At 37.8% G+C, this 14,210-nt stretch overlaps 1 protein-coding gene and 1 non-coding gene across 5 annotated transcripts in view; one reads left to right on the top strand and one right to left on the bottom strand.

Annotated features, from left to right (window-relative positions):
- LOC128994073 (large proline-rich protein BAG6) overlaps positions 1-13,780 on the top strand; it is a 64,189-nt gene extending 50,409 nt beyond the window's left edge. For 3 of the 4 annotated variants that reach the window (XM_054418305.1, XM_054418307.1, XM_054418304.1), the window contains 9 exons: positions 716-808; positions 1,160-1,351; positions 2,230-2,329; positions 5,824-5,889; positions 8,710-8,837; positions 10,427-10,627; positions 11,712-11,840; positions 12,401-12,557; positions 13,447-13,780. In XM_054418305.1, the coding sequence (XP_054274280.1) occupies positions 716-808; positions 1,160-1,351; positions 2,230-2,329; positions 5,824-5,889; positions 8,710-8,837; positions 10,427-10,627; positions 11,712-11,840; positions 12,401-12,557; positions 13,447-13,667 (1,287 nt within the window). In that variant the 3' untranslated portion in view covers positions 13,668-13,780. The remainder of the gene's footprint in view (positions 1-715; positions 809-1,159; positions 1,352-2,229; positions 2,330-5,823; positions 5,890-8,709; positions 8,838-10,426; positions 10,628-11,711; positions 11,841-12,400; positions 12,558-13,446) is intronic. The other variant, XM_054418306.1, reaches the window with a different exon arrangement.
- On the bottom strand, positions 5,625-5,745 carry LOC128996064 (U5 spliceosomal RNA). The gene has a single exon (XR_008491015.1). It is a non-coding gene; the product is annotated as a U5 spliceosomal RNA (small nuclear RNA).
- Positions 13,781-14,210: the final 430 nt, after the last annotated feature.

Below are 14,210 nucleotides of genomic sequence, written 5' to 3'. Positions count from 1 at the left end.
CATTTATACCAATTTTTTTACTACTACTTTAGTCAAAAAGTTCCCATGATTAATTTCTGTAGAAATTTAGCGCGATTTTCCAGCGGGAAATTCGCCTTGCATTAGTTGGTACAACTCCTGGGGAGGGCATTCCGGTAGTGGGGGTATAGCTGACGAGCAGTATTCTAGCATTGGAAAGCGCTTTCTGTGTACCTGCAAGCCTACATTGTCGGTTACGATCGGTCGTGTACCTGCATTGAAAAATGGCATTTAACAAACAGCATGCGAACATTAAGTTCTGTATTTTACTTAAAAAACCACCTAGACTTTTGAGTTGTTAATTCAAGCTTATAGAGAAAAGGCGATGAAGAAAAGTCAAGTTTATGAGTGGCACAAACTGTTTGTGAAGGCCGTGAAAGCATTGACGATGACCCTCTTAGTGGATATCCTTACACAGTCAATGACGTAAACATTGAGCGAGGACGACAAGTTGTACGTAAATCGGATAATAACAATTGATTAAATTGTACTCGCTAGGCTACTACAAGGCAAATTTCCTGCTGGCGATCGCGCTAAATGTCTACAGAAATTAATTCCGGGAACTTTTTAACTGTTACATGTATAACTATTAATTTGTTATCAGATTTTGTATTACGATGATGGGCGTCTTCATGGCTCCTTTTTTATTTATTGAAATATTAGGTACTCACCTGTTTTCACCTGTTCATTTTCCCAGAACCCGTCAACTTTGGCTCAGCTGCTACAGAATGTGCCTGGATATTCCTACACTCCAGGAGAAAGCATCTTCACAGATGTGTTCATGACTCTGGTAAGTAGAAAAAGTAACTGCTGACATTCTACTCATAGTCAGTAATGTTTTGTCTGCAGTTAGTTGTCATACAAAGTGGCATTTTGTTCACTAGAGTTAGTTTGCACAAAACAGCTGATTTTGTAAATATTTTGCTGTGCCCACTTTGCTGACTGCTTTTCCTCACTTTGGATGATAACTGAACTAAGTTTAATGATGTTGATGCTGTAATTACTTTACAGTTACTCCTTAACTGATTCTTGCTATGAAGGAATGGAATAACATGTAGATGAAATGTTACCGTAAAGTCACAGATGCTTTTATGTTTACTTTATGTAAGACTCGGATTACAAGTGAGTGTTTGGTGTTCAGGCGGAGAGTTTGTCGTTCCTGGACATGGTACAGCTTGGACTAGGCAACTCAGAGTGTCTGGTGAGAGCTCGACCTCAGTTGCAAGAGTTGATATCTCAGCGTCTCCTCAACAACCAGCCTCTCACCATCTCCGCCATTACACAGATCATTGAGCGCTTTAACAACGAGCTCCGCCAGTACTACAATATATTTGTAAGTAAATAATAAGTAGATATATGTGGGCTTATGAAGTTGTTTGTTTTCACCTTAACACGTTTTTCTGCAACTGTAGGGTAGTCAGGTGGCACCTTAGTGACTAAGGTCACAAAAAATTAAAATCTGGGGGTTGTGGGGGGGGGGGGGGTGGAATACGGATGTACTAGTTGGGTGGTTTCAGCTTTCCCCAACCTTATTCTGCCTATATTTTTATTTTTTGGTTAATATTATTTAACAAAATATCATTAGGTTTTCAAAATAACATATGACATACATTGCTGGTTTCAATTAGTTGCCAGGTTTAAAAGATTTAAATTTTATGATTTATTTTATATTCAATACAGTAAACTCTCGCTCATCCGGACTAATGTGGCGGACGTCCGGTCCGAATTACGATAAATCCGGACTATCGAGAGTCGAGCGAATACAGTGCTGTATATAGCCCTTTTTCCAATTTTGTTCCAGGTCCACAGTATTGATGGCCAGGCAAATGCAATTCCACAGGTAATAATTTTTACCGCCGTGTTTTCCAAAATTTTGACTATCCAAGGTAGTCTTGGTCCCGTTTAGCTCGGATAATCAGACTTCTACTGTACTGTGCCGCTAAAAAAATCAAGATTGCCGACCCGGACTAGCGGGAGTCCGGACAAGGCCGATACGGATGAGGGAGAGTCTACTGTATTCAAATACTGGTTGGCTTTTTTATTTTTGTTGTAAAATCAAATTCTGTAGCGTACGCATTCCGAGGTCACCTATTTTTAAATTTAGGCTACCAAAAGTCCTAGATTTTACTTTTAGTGAACATGTAGACACCCTGGATAGGGCAGGCACCTGCATATTCTGACAGATTGAACTAATTTAATTTGTTTTTTCAGGATAATGCCAGGTTGAGGGAGGAATTTGACTTACCTGCTTCTATAAGTCTTTACAATCACTCATTGCTACCCAGCATCCTCAACACTGTTATGGAGGAGAGTAAGTATTCCAGAATAATTTCATTTTCAAAAAGTTTGTGTTGTTTTAATCAGTCAAAACGAAATAATAATATTTATTATTGAGTGATGCGTCGATACCAAAATTTATCGATTCTCGATACCGATACCAAAACCTGAAAAATCTATTCTTCGATCAATCAAATTCGCAATACCAATACCCCTTTTAATAGTATTACAAAATTTTCTGATTGGATCAGTTACACTACAGCAACCCCAAGCTAGGTGTTTTTCAAGCAAAAAAAAAAAAAATAATGCTGTAATGAAAATCTCCCACGGCCATGTAGACATCATCATCGACTCCCAAGTTTAAAGAAACGTCATCGTCGTCTTGTATGATGGCGGCAAAATCAGGTATCGGTATCGAGAATCGACTCATCCCTAATATTTATGAATTCATTCCTCTTTTTGGGACAAATTATTCATGCATTTTGAGTTGATACAACTGCTGTTTGATTATTTTTGTTGACAGACTCTAAACTATTTGATATGTTTCTATTGATATGTACATTTTGGTTGATTATTATACCACTTTTATGAAGTAGCCTATATTTAGCTTTTTTCTAGATTGGTTGATCGTATTAAAGAAATAAATTTAATTAATTTTTTTGTTCAAATAATAAAGTAAATGTAAACCACCAACATTAGCTACTTTAATTATTTTAATGTGTTTCCTGGTCTGAGAGGTTTGAAACATGCAACACCCTCTTTGGTACAAAAGTAAGACCTCAGTAACTCGAACCTTGATATCCCAAATTCCTTGATATCTCCAATTGTTCATAATCCCCTTTTGCCCAGTAAATCACAATGTAAAAAAAAAAATACCTTTATAAGTCAAAGGCTTTAAATATTTAACCATCATAAGGCAAATTTTTACGTTTTGTAATCTGTAATAGTTAACCTCTATTAATCACCACTCTTAAGTTTCTCGATCACATGCCTCAACAACTCGAAGTTTATCTTTGTAAGTTGAAGTAATCATGATGTGGTGAGGGGGTGGGGGTTGGTAGAGGGAGAATCGTTATCTTCTGAGAAGTTGTTGACAATACCCAGTTCTGAACTCAGCAGGTACCGATACCTTATTATCACCTCCTCATCTCCATTATTATATGTCACTAGCAATAAATATAGTGCAACACAACAGATTCACGTTATACACTAAGCTTCAATGAGCGAAATACGAGAATCGCTGCCACGACTGAATAGTACCAAAAACACCCAAAAGGTCTGCAGTAGACGCGCAGCAGTAGCCTGCATTATCCTAATTAGAGGAATCACCACCAGAGCTAAGTACAATACCGTACGACGACGTAGCAGACAGATACTCAGCTGACTGGCACAGAACATGATATCATGGATGGAACGGGTAATATCGCCTGACTGTTCTAGTATGGAACTGTTCCAGAACGATACCTGTTCCAATAAGACTGTTCTAGTATTTTACGCACATCTCTATCACGGGAGTGGTGGTTAAACGGCGACGCGCAGTTGTCCGTCATATCCCGTTCGCGGCAGTTTAGAACAAGATAAAGAACTTGACACCGATGAAATTACTTTTCTTCTCAAAAAACTTAAATTGTTGTCCAACTTGTTTTTACTATTAGTTTTGAGGTTTAATTTTTTACATGTAATATCGTTTCATAAATGTACAAGTCATAGACATGATATTAGGTGTACCTAATAAAAAAAAGTTTCACTGATTGGTGATTTTTTTTAAATCTAGAAACCTCCATAAATTGTTATACCATAGGGCTTGTGAGAATTTATCAAAGCAAAGTAAAGTAGATGGTTTTCAAGGTATCATTATCACACACCCTTGACATTTTTTTTTTTTTTTTTTTTTTTTTTTTAATAGGGGGCTTACAAGTTACCATGGATTGCATCGCAGCTAGAACAGCTTATTGTGCACCCTCGTTCACAGATCCTCATTCTCCGTCAAATCCCAGGTCTTTGGTGAACCGTGAGAGCCTTTTGACTATGGTGACCTGTTTTTCCCTTTGATCTCCCATCAATAGGCCAAGGGATCTCATACGCAGACGTTGTAGGGCTGGACACATAAATATACCTTCACAGCTTTCACAAGGTCTCTGGCTGGGGCAAGCCGTAGAGAGATTTCCCCGAAAGGACTCAGCTCCTGAACTTGCTTGACCAGCCAATCCTTTGTGGCTGCGTCAGCACAACCTCCACCTTTCTTCCTGGAGGCTTCATTAGAGTCAGCTTTGGGGGTACCACCCTTGCCCTGCTTTTTCCCAGCATCCTAGTTCCCGGAGGAACTGGCTTTGCAGGCAGCAGAGTTAGGGTGCTTGGCAGCCCACACCAGCCTCCTCTCACTTCTGGATAGCACCTTTTCACCTTTGGCTAAAGCATCCGCTATCCTCTGTCTTTGCAACTCACCCCTGGTAAGTCGTTTTTCGTACGAGGGATCTCATTCGCAGACCTTGTAGGGCTGGGTACATAAATATACCTTCACAGCTTTCACAAGGTCTCTGGCTGGGACAAGCCGTAACGAGATTTTCCTGAAAGGACTCAGCTCCTGAACTTGCTTGACCAGCCAATCCTTTGTGGCTGCGTTAGCACAGCCTCCACCTTTCTTCCTGGAGGCTTCATTAGAGTCAGCTTTGGGGGTACCACCCTTGCTCTGCTTTTTCCCAGCATCCTAGCTCCCGGAGGAACTGGCTTTGCAGGCAGCAGAGTTAGGGTGCTTGGCAGCCCACACCAGCCTCCTCTCACTTCTGGATAGCACCTTTTCGCCTTTAGCTTAAGCATCCGCTATCCTCCATCTTTGCAACTCGCCCCTGGAAAGTCGTTTTTCGTTCCTTTCCGGTTTCTGCGAGCTTGTCGTCATCGTCATATTTCAGTAGACCTTCCTCCTCCATTTGGGTCAGATTGTCTACATTGTTCTCACGAATACCGGGTATTTAAGTCCACCTCCCCAGTGACCCGATTAGAGAGGTAAGGGGTGCGTACGACTGGGTTACCCCTGGTTCCCAGAGGGCTCCGTTAAGACACTGAATATTAGGCCCCCAGTGCCACAAGACTCTTGGCACGGATCGCATTACACCTTAGTCTAGGGCCCCCCTCACTTGGTTCTGTAGGTGGACCAACACCCAGTGGCAGAAGGTAGCTCTCCGCAGCTAACAAGTGAGAGTTGGGGTTTAGGTTGTGGCCAATCTGCCGAACCAACCCCGCATGCGAGGTTTGGCCAGAACGGCGCGAAATTTTCTCCCACTCACTAAACCCCCATACCTACCATTTTTTCTTTTTTTTTTTAATGGCCCAATCCCATAAGGATCGGGCGCTAATTAAAAATTTGTTTATAGACTCATCGTGTGTTCCCCTCCACGGAAATCTTTAGTAAAAGGCGAAAGATTCATTCGTTTTGAAGGGAAACCAGAATCGCCTTGACATTTGTCGCAGGGTGTATCAACCTTTTGACATTTTACCAATTACATGCTCAACATGCTTATCCCAATTTAGGTTTTGATCCATTATCAATCCGAGAAATTTGGTGGGCTCAACTTGGCGCAAGTTTGATTTATCAAGGTAAATATTCCGGTTCAATTCAAATCTTGATTGTTTTATAGAGAATGATATAAAATTTGATTTACTGTAATTTATTAGGAGATCGTTGCTACTTTAGAGTTCAGTTTCTTACTTGAAAAGCTTTCTGTTTGACTTCCTCTAGGCAATTTTCTGTAACTGTGATGTAGGTGTCATCAGCATAAAGACACACTGAACCTACTCCATTGGCAGCTAGTGGGAACACCCCATTTAATAAATAAATAAAAGAGGGCCCAAAATAGATCCCTGGGGGACACTACATTTAATATTTTTGTATTCAGAGTAAACATTTTGAGTGTAAGAGTATTTAATTTTTTGTAGAGATGTGCGAGTACTCGAGATTTTGAGTTCGAGTCGAGTACGGCCTTGAAACTCGAGCTTATCTTTGAACTCGGCAGTTCACTGTAGATTCTACAGTAATACAAATATTTTTACAGTGTAGAAATAAGAAAGAGGTAGTTGTCCTAACCTATTTTAATAGCTGTTACAACAGAATAGTCAACTCAAAGCAGTCGCCAGTGACTGACTGACTGACTGGCAATGGAAAACAATAGAAGGGAGGGAGGGGTTGTGCAATGACCTGAAGTGAGCGTATAGCAATAGTGAATGAAGTAGACGTTTGGGGGGAAGGGGGAGGGTCAGACCTTTGAGCTATATTTAGACTAGACTTTCACCACTTCCCATATGGCCGGGTAGGGGGATTACAAATCACAATAGCTGGTTTTTTCCTCACCTGGTTTGACTTATGTCTTTTTGTGTAGGAGATTTGAATCATCAAAAATGTAATTTGAATTTACCACAATTATTTAGCATTGATAATACAATCTGCAAGGGACCAGGAGAAATATTATTCAAATTTGAGTTAATGTCATGATTTGCATTTTTACTCAAAATACAACATTGCACAATCATGATGTATTGAGTCATTGACCTTTATAACGCATCTGTTATAAGTCGATAATTATAAATTGATGTTCCCGTGGTTGAAAATAATTATTCTGTAAACTTTTAAAACATAGACAAATCATAAATAAATATAAAATCACACATAAAGATAATAATAACATTCCTAATAAGGATAAAGATAACGACATAAAAAACATCACTATACTTTCTCTTGTTCTTCCATTCTTTCTTGGGGAGAATAACAGTGAATTAGGCCTAGTGTATGTATCATCCGAGTTCTATAACTACTATTGTATGGACCTATTACATTATTCAGTACAACGTTTAATCTACAATTATTGGTTTTGTTTAACATAGTAAGGTGCTACTTGTACGCCTGTTTAATTACTAAATTTTGAACATAAATTTTGAGTATTATGACAGAATATTTGTTTACAATTAACAAAGGAGATTCAAAAATTTCATTTTCTTTAATTTAAAAATTACTTCTCCTTTACCCACTGTCAAACCATTGAAAATTTTGTAGGCCTACTGTTACAAAAACCACACCAACTAAGATGAATGTTAATAAACTTACAAAACTAAAGTTGAAAAGGTAGGAAATAAAATTTCAAGTTGCAGAATAAATCTCTATATTAAACTTCTTATCGTAATTGCAACCTTAATAACTAATATATGCAAGTTTTAAGTAATTTTAGCCAAGTATTATGCAATATTACTTATCAGTAGGGATTAATGTAATTAATTTTTAGATAAATAAATATATGCTCACTTACCTATTTTTCAAAGAAGTATAAGTTCATTTATGAGCTCTATTGTTGTTGTTTTAAAATTATTAGCGAATTTCCCTATAGGGAAGTAGCTATTACCGTAGGTGGCACGGTAAGACCTAGACCCGGGACCGATTTACTTTTTCATTTTGATGTCCCCAGAGGCCAAAACCACTATTCGTTCAAATTTTTATATATGTATATATATATAGACTTATATATATATATATATATATATATATATATATATATATATATATATATATATACGTCCGTGAACGCGATAACTTGAGTAATTTTTGTCCGATTTTGATGAAATTTGGTTTAAAGGTGTAAAGCAGGATAAACTTGAATGAGTTCGCGAACCAGCACGATCGGACCATGGGAACGGTGCTATACGGGGGGTTTTATGGGGTAAAAATTGGTTTTTCTCACTTTTGACCCCCAAAACACAAAATTTCCAAATTCTCTATAGACCTTTTTAAAGAGCTTAAAAAAACAAATAATTTAGTATATAAAAGTATTTTTGTTCGATTATTAGTAACGGAGAACATTAAAAAAATTATAAATTTAAAATTCCCATGTTATTCTTATGGAGAATATTGTCAAATGTTGTAGTTTGCTTGTTTATGAATATATTTTGATCAAACTTGGCAAATTTATTTATTTTGTACTAAGCTATCAATATTTTACTCAAAAACACACTTTCTTAGTTTCCTTGTAGCAGCAAACCTAGGTACTCGTTAAACCTAATGTTATTAAAATATATTTAACTGAAAATCAATTCAGACACATGGAAATTCGCTTAGTCGGCAGGTTTGCTGCAGCGGGGGTATTTTCTACACATTGATATGCTACTGCACAAATTCAGCTTGTAACAGGGTTGTTTTACAAGTTACATGCTCTAGCCCCAAAGAGTTACTTACACATCCTTCGCTCTTTTTGGTTTAAACTCGACTCAAACTTGAGAATCAAATCTTTTGCCAATTACTCGACTCAAACTTGACTCGACCTGAAAAACCTGTGCTCGCACATCTCTACTTTTTTGTTGTCTGCTTTGTAAATATGAACTGAACCACTTGAGCTCTTCATCATGAACATTTAAACTATGAGGCTGTGTTGTCAGGTCAGACGACGTTTCACAGGACACTGATGAGGCAGTGTTCGTTGTACGTACGTCAGCTGTGTGCTCTGCTCCTCCACTGCTGTCTTGACGGGGCATCCGGGCTGGAAACTATTCTCCGATCTTTTGTGGTGAGTTATCATTAATGGGTATGTTTCTTTTATTTTCAACTTTGCAGTGGAGTTTTACGAGTTGTACAGTAATTAGTATTGAATTTGAACAGTAATAGCACAGAAAACATACTACTACCATGCACTCAGCATAGCAACGCTGGTGGCGCTGCCTACGAATTGACAGGCAAAGCTCTCTCAAAACGCGCTTTTTACCATGCGGTTGGCATTCTGGGTTATAGTAGTATGTTTTCTGTGGTAATAGTCAAATTCAATACTAAAAATTTTATAAAATACGATGTATAATCTGCTGTAAAAATTGATTCTCACTATTATTTCAAATGTATTTTTAAGTCATTCTGAAAATCATTTTTATTTCCAAAATTTAAAAAAAAAGAATTGCAGCCACTTAAAATGGGGTTGATTTTGCACAGCAGCGGTAATTTTGCAAGATTTCTTCTCTGAATGTGTCCCTAATATAATTCAATCTTGCTAGAAACAGAAGTAACAACTTAACATCCCAATTCAAATTCCATTACATTTGCCTTGTGACCGTGGGAGATGACGGTGATGTCTACACGGCTGCGGGAAATGGTCATGCTTTTGCCGCGATCGCAGACGACGACGATGACGTTTCCGTGACCGCGGTAGTCAGTGATGATGTCTACACGTCTGCGGAAGATTTCATGATAATAAACCCTAATTGGCTAGTTAGAATTTTTCATTGCTGCATTTTGTCTACTTTTAAACCATTATCATAATAATAACTTGCAACACAAAGACAGGGTGTCAGTAGTACAACCAAATTATTTAGATATTTGGTTAAACTATAAATTAAAATTTGTATCGGTATCAAGAAACAAGAATTGATACATTTTGGTATCGACACTCACTATTTGTTGAAAAAAACTAGTTTTGAAAAATCTGGAATTAGTATTAAAAATTCTGGAATTAGTCTTGAATTTTAAAATGGAAATAAACTTGACACCCTGAATCTACATTATTTTATTTTATAATTTAACAAATTAGTATGTTTTACTGTCAAACAATTTGAAAACATACACTAATGATGATTGTCAAGTCTTACTTGTTATAATGTTTCAAGTATAGTACCTCTGGTTTTATGAGTAGAATATTACCTAGGAAACACTGGGAACCCTCAACACAGCGCCATCTGATTATCGCCTAGCACAGTGACGATTGTAAACAGACTGGTGTGCCACCTGAACTAACAGCTGAAACTATACACACAATTTTCACCACAACCTATAAGTGTAAATAGGTGCCTATAGGTGGTCTAGTGTTTCTGTCAACAGTTTATTAAAATGGCTTTATCAGACATTGTAAAACTGCCATTGCTAGCATAAGCTGTGTATTTTGCTAGGTGAACTATGAGTGTACCATTGACAGTTTTGTGATTTTGAAGACATTCATGATATAGGATTCCTAACACTAAACTTGTAGTTATCTCTAATTTTATTTTGAGTTAAATGAGAAAATGTTCTAGGTTAAAGCCCAAACTTAAAAAAATAATAAACTCTGGTGTCACAATATCCGCAAACTATGAATATATTATTTTTGTTTGACAATATATTTTGGTTTGTCTCCAGAACCAGATGACCACTGGTATGCCAGGATTTCTGCAGGAGTGGACAGTGTCTCACTCTGTGGTCAACTTCCACACGTTCATCAGCTCTCTTAACGTTCCTGTGGACGACATCAAGCCTTTCTTGGTCTATCGTGCTGGTAACACTGCTGCAGCCTCACCACAACCGGCCACTTCGCCACCCGCCGTGCCACCTGCTGCTGAGGTCAGTCAGAGTCACTTCACAGTTGGCGGTTAGTCCAACACACACTGATGAATGGGCCATCGGCCAACATCCGTAGTGCACTGAAATTTGATTTTTTGATTGGACAGGAGCCTAGCCTTTCTATTTACAGGCTAAAGTCCAATTTCATAGTCCTTATAGTAAATAATAGTGATAATTCGGTAGAATAAGTTATATGCGCTTTGTTTGATAATGTGTTTAACTAGAATGAAGTACTTTACTGTTTAGCATTTACACTTGTGTAATTCAGTTAGACCTACAGTAAAACCCCTCATATCCGACTGTGATGGGACCCCCCATGGTCGGAATGGCCAAAAGCTCGGATATCAGGAGAAGCATAATTTGCTGTCTCAGTGAAACCGGTAATTGTGAGCAAATCTCCCGGGACTGTGAGCAAATCCAGCAGTCTGGGTGACATGGGTATTAGTTCGCCCGTGATTGTGCCAATGCCTGTCTTTCAGTCATTGCATCTTTCAGTCTGGGTGATAGTCGTGATCGTCTGCCGTGATTAAGGCAACACCCAAGATCGGTCATTTGGTTAACCGAATATGCTCTGTGTTGTCGCCACAGACAGGAAACAAGTAGACAGTCGGCCACCAGGTCAGATATCCCGAGGAGTCGGTTATGCCAAGGCTTCTACTGTAATTTAACATTTAATAGATAACACTTTGTGATGAGCCATATCACATTGTTTTTTTGTTTAGTAAATATTGTTTTTTTTTGTATAAAATACCAAACCCAATCAATTAGAAGCACAATAAATTGTCTAGAAGTATATAATAAGGCTTTGTACATTCATTTTTCTTAGCTCATATCTCGAATTTTGGTATTGTACTTTGATAACTCAAACTTTTCTTGCTCGTATTTTCACCCATACCCCCATCAGCTTGGAGATATCAAAGTTCTACTGTATTACATGTTGGCAACTCATTTCAACAGTGTGTACAAGCTGTGAATCATTTTGTAACTACTCTAATCCCCCCACTCAAATAGTTTTACCACTGAAATATTTCTCAAAAGTTTATTACTCTGCCAAGCCAATGTTAACATTGTTCTTTATGTTTAGCCAATGGACGTGCAAGACGCTGAAGAAGCGGCGTCTGCTGTGACCCTGATGCGTGAACCGCCAGTGGCTGATGTGCCACCTACACAACACATCAACCAGGTCATGGGCTGGCAGGGCGCCCTGCCTTCTGTAAGTTATTCTGTATCTTCTTGTAATGATAGCTTCTTTTGTTCAGAGTCCACCTGTTACTTATTTTTGTACGTTCTGTTTAGTTATATTACTATTCTTATGCATCTTGTGTTCACCTATTGTATTATTTAGTATTTATTATTGCTTGTTATCTCCCGTATGTAATGGTATTATTGTACAATGGCTTCTGCCGTGAATTAAGGAATTGAATTGAATTGAAGTTATTTCTACCCATTTCATAACTGTTATTTACGATTTGCTTCATAATTGGTCTTCCCATGTCACCTACGGTAATAGCTACTTTGTTGAAAGGGGTTTATTGGTCAGCCAACAATAAAATTTATTCTTTTTGAAATCCTTTATATTGTGTGATTTAATTATGGATTCAAGAAAGTTCTTAATTTTAAGTGACTAAACTATGTCACTATTTAGAGTTTTACTTAAACAATAGAATTCTATTGTGTTATGGTTCTTATTTCTGGTATTATGAGTATTGTTTCTAAATTTTAAAAGATGTTGATTTTCCAAGATGAGGTTTTGTGATCTTATTAACATTTCAGGCCTGGGTACCAATCATCACGAGAGATTCGCAGCGACAGCGACGACAGAGCCCTCAGACTCCCTTTAGTGATGCCTACCTTTCTGGCATGCCGTCCAAGAGACGCAAGGTTATAAGCTCTGCCAAACCCCAGGGCAACCTCACACAAGTCATATCAGGTATTGATTGAAAAGTATGAATTACATGGTGTCCCTCATGTCCTAATGGAGATAATTCAGGGGTTTTTAAACTTATTGTTATATTTTGTACCAAGATGTAATAAAATTGTTTTTGTGTTTTAAGTTTCAATTTAATTAAAGTTGGCAGTTGTCAATCTAGGTAGTGTTTATCAGTTAGTTTAAGCATAGTAAAGTCATGCAGTTCATGTTATATTTTAGATAAGAAAAGATGTGCAAGATTTCGGCAAACATAAGCGTTAAAGCTTCCAGTAAAAATAATCACTCCAGGTATTAAGATTTTCCTAGTCTGATTATTTATGATTTTTAAAATTATGTCTACAAAATGTGAAAAATAAAAAAAGTACAACAGTAGAAAAATAACCTCTATAGCTATCCTAGACACGACGCAGCCTATAGTCCGTTCACAAAATTTAGACTGTTTAAGGAGGTTTCCTGGGTTCCCCACCACTTATTTAAGCTTAATCTATATATCAGCTGATCATTCTGTTGTTTCAAAGTTAGGGTGAGGTGGAGGGGATGGAATTGTGTCTCCTCGAACGTCTTACATTTTGTCAAAGAAGTATAGTAGAAAGTCCCTTACATACAAGCCTAAATCTGTACAACCGTTTGTCAGACAAATTTGAACAATTTATTGTGAACTCAAGAAAACGCTACTGAGGTTTATTATTTCATCCAAGATTGGTTTGGAGACACCACCATTGTAGACGTTTGTCACTAGTATTAATACCAACCTCGACGCTATTTATAACGTTATATTGCATCAAATGTTTCAGTACCATCATCATGATAAAGTGATGAGGCACCAACTAATGAAATGATACATATTTTTGTAACTGTAAAGTAGTTCTAATGAAAACATATGCCGTAGAGAGCATGGCGGTTGCGCTGGGGGCAGCAGGGATGAGTTCAGGCCCAGAGGTGGACGTGATAGCAGCACGTGCTGGGCAAGATCGCGACCTGCGTACTGCGTATAGTGAGCAAGTGCGGAGGACACTTGCCCAGAGATTAGCCTCCGACCCAGACTACAACAGCAACAACAACAAGGACAAGTATCCCAACTCAACCAAGTACTACTTCAATCAGCAGTGATCTGTGATCGGCTTTAGTTCACTCGATTTCCTCAAAGATATCTATGTTATTTTACCCTTATGTGTAAAAACACTGTAATTTACATTTTCATTAAAGTTTTGTCGCTTTCAAAATTGATTTTTATTTACTCCAATAGGCGTTGATAAAACAATCCTTGACAAAGCACATGTACCCGTTAGCTCTGTATTTTATGTGCTAATAAACATGATTATTATTATGATTAATTAAGGTGATTGTAATATATCATGTGAATTTTAGTTGTATTAATTTTTGGTATGGTTTCCATGTACATCATGCCACTACGGTATCGGTACTAATATGATTTTCAGTAAACGGCATTGGCTACAAAACATCACCTGATCCCCTCTCCACCTAAATCACAAAACCGTCTATGTCTGTCCGTCTCTTCACCCGAGTTTGTGGCCGTTTCATTAATACCTAATACCTTCTTATGAAAGTTAGCATAAGCATATATTACACTTTCTTCTAAACATTAATATGTAACTGTCATATTTATTCGTCCACTTACCCCGAGTCCGATTA

This window comes from Macrosteles quadrilineatus, unplaced genomic scaffold, assembly GCF_028750875.1.
Source record: "Macrosteles quadrilineatus isolate MER2022 unplaced genomic scaffold, UCM_ALF_1.0 Scaffold_5__1_contigs__length_97177068, whole genome shotgun sequence".
Lineage (NCBI taxonomy): Eukaryota > Metazoa > Arthropoda > Insecta > Hemiptera > Cicadellidae > Macrosteles > Macrosteles quadrilineatus.
Note: the sequence above shows the minus strand (reverse complement) of the source record. Positions and strands in the feature narration are given on the sequence as shown.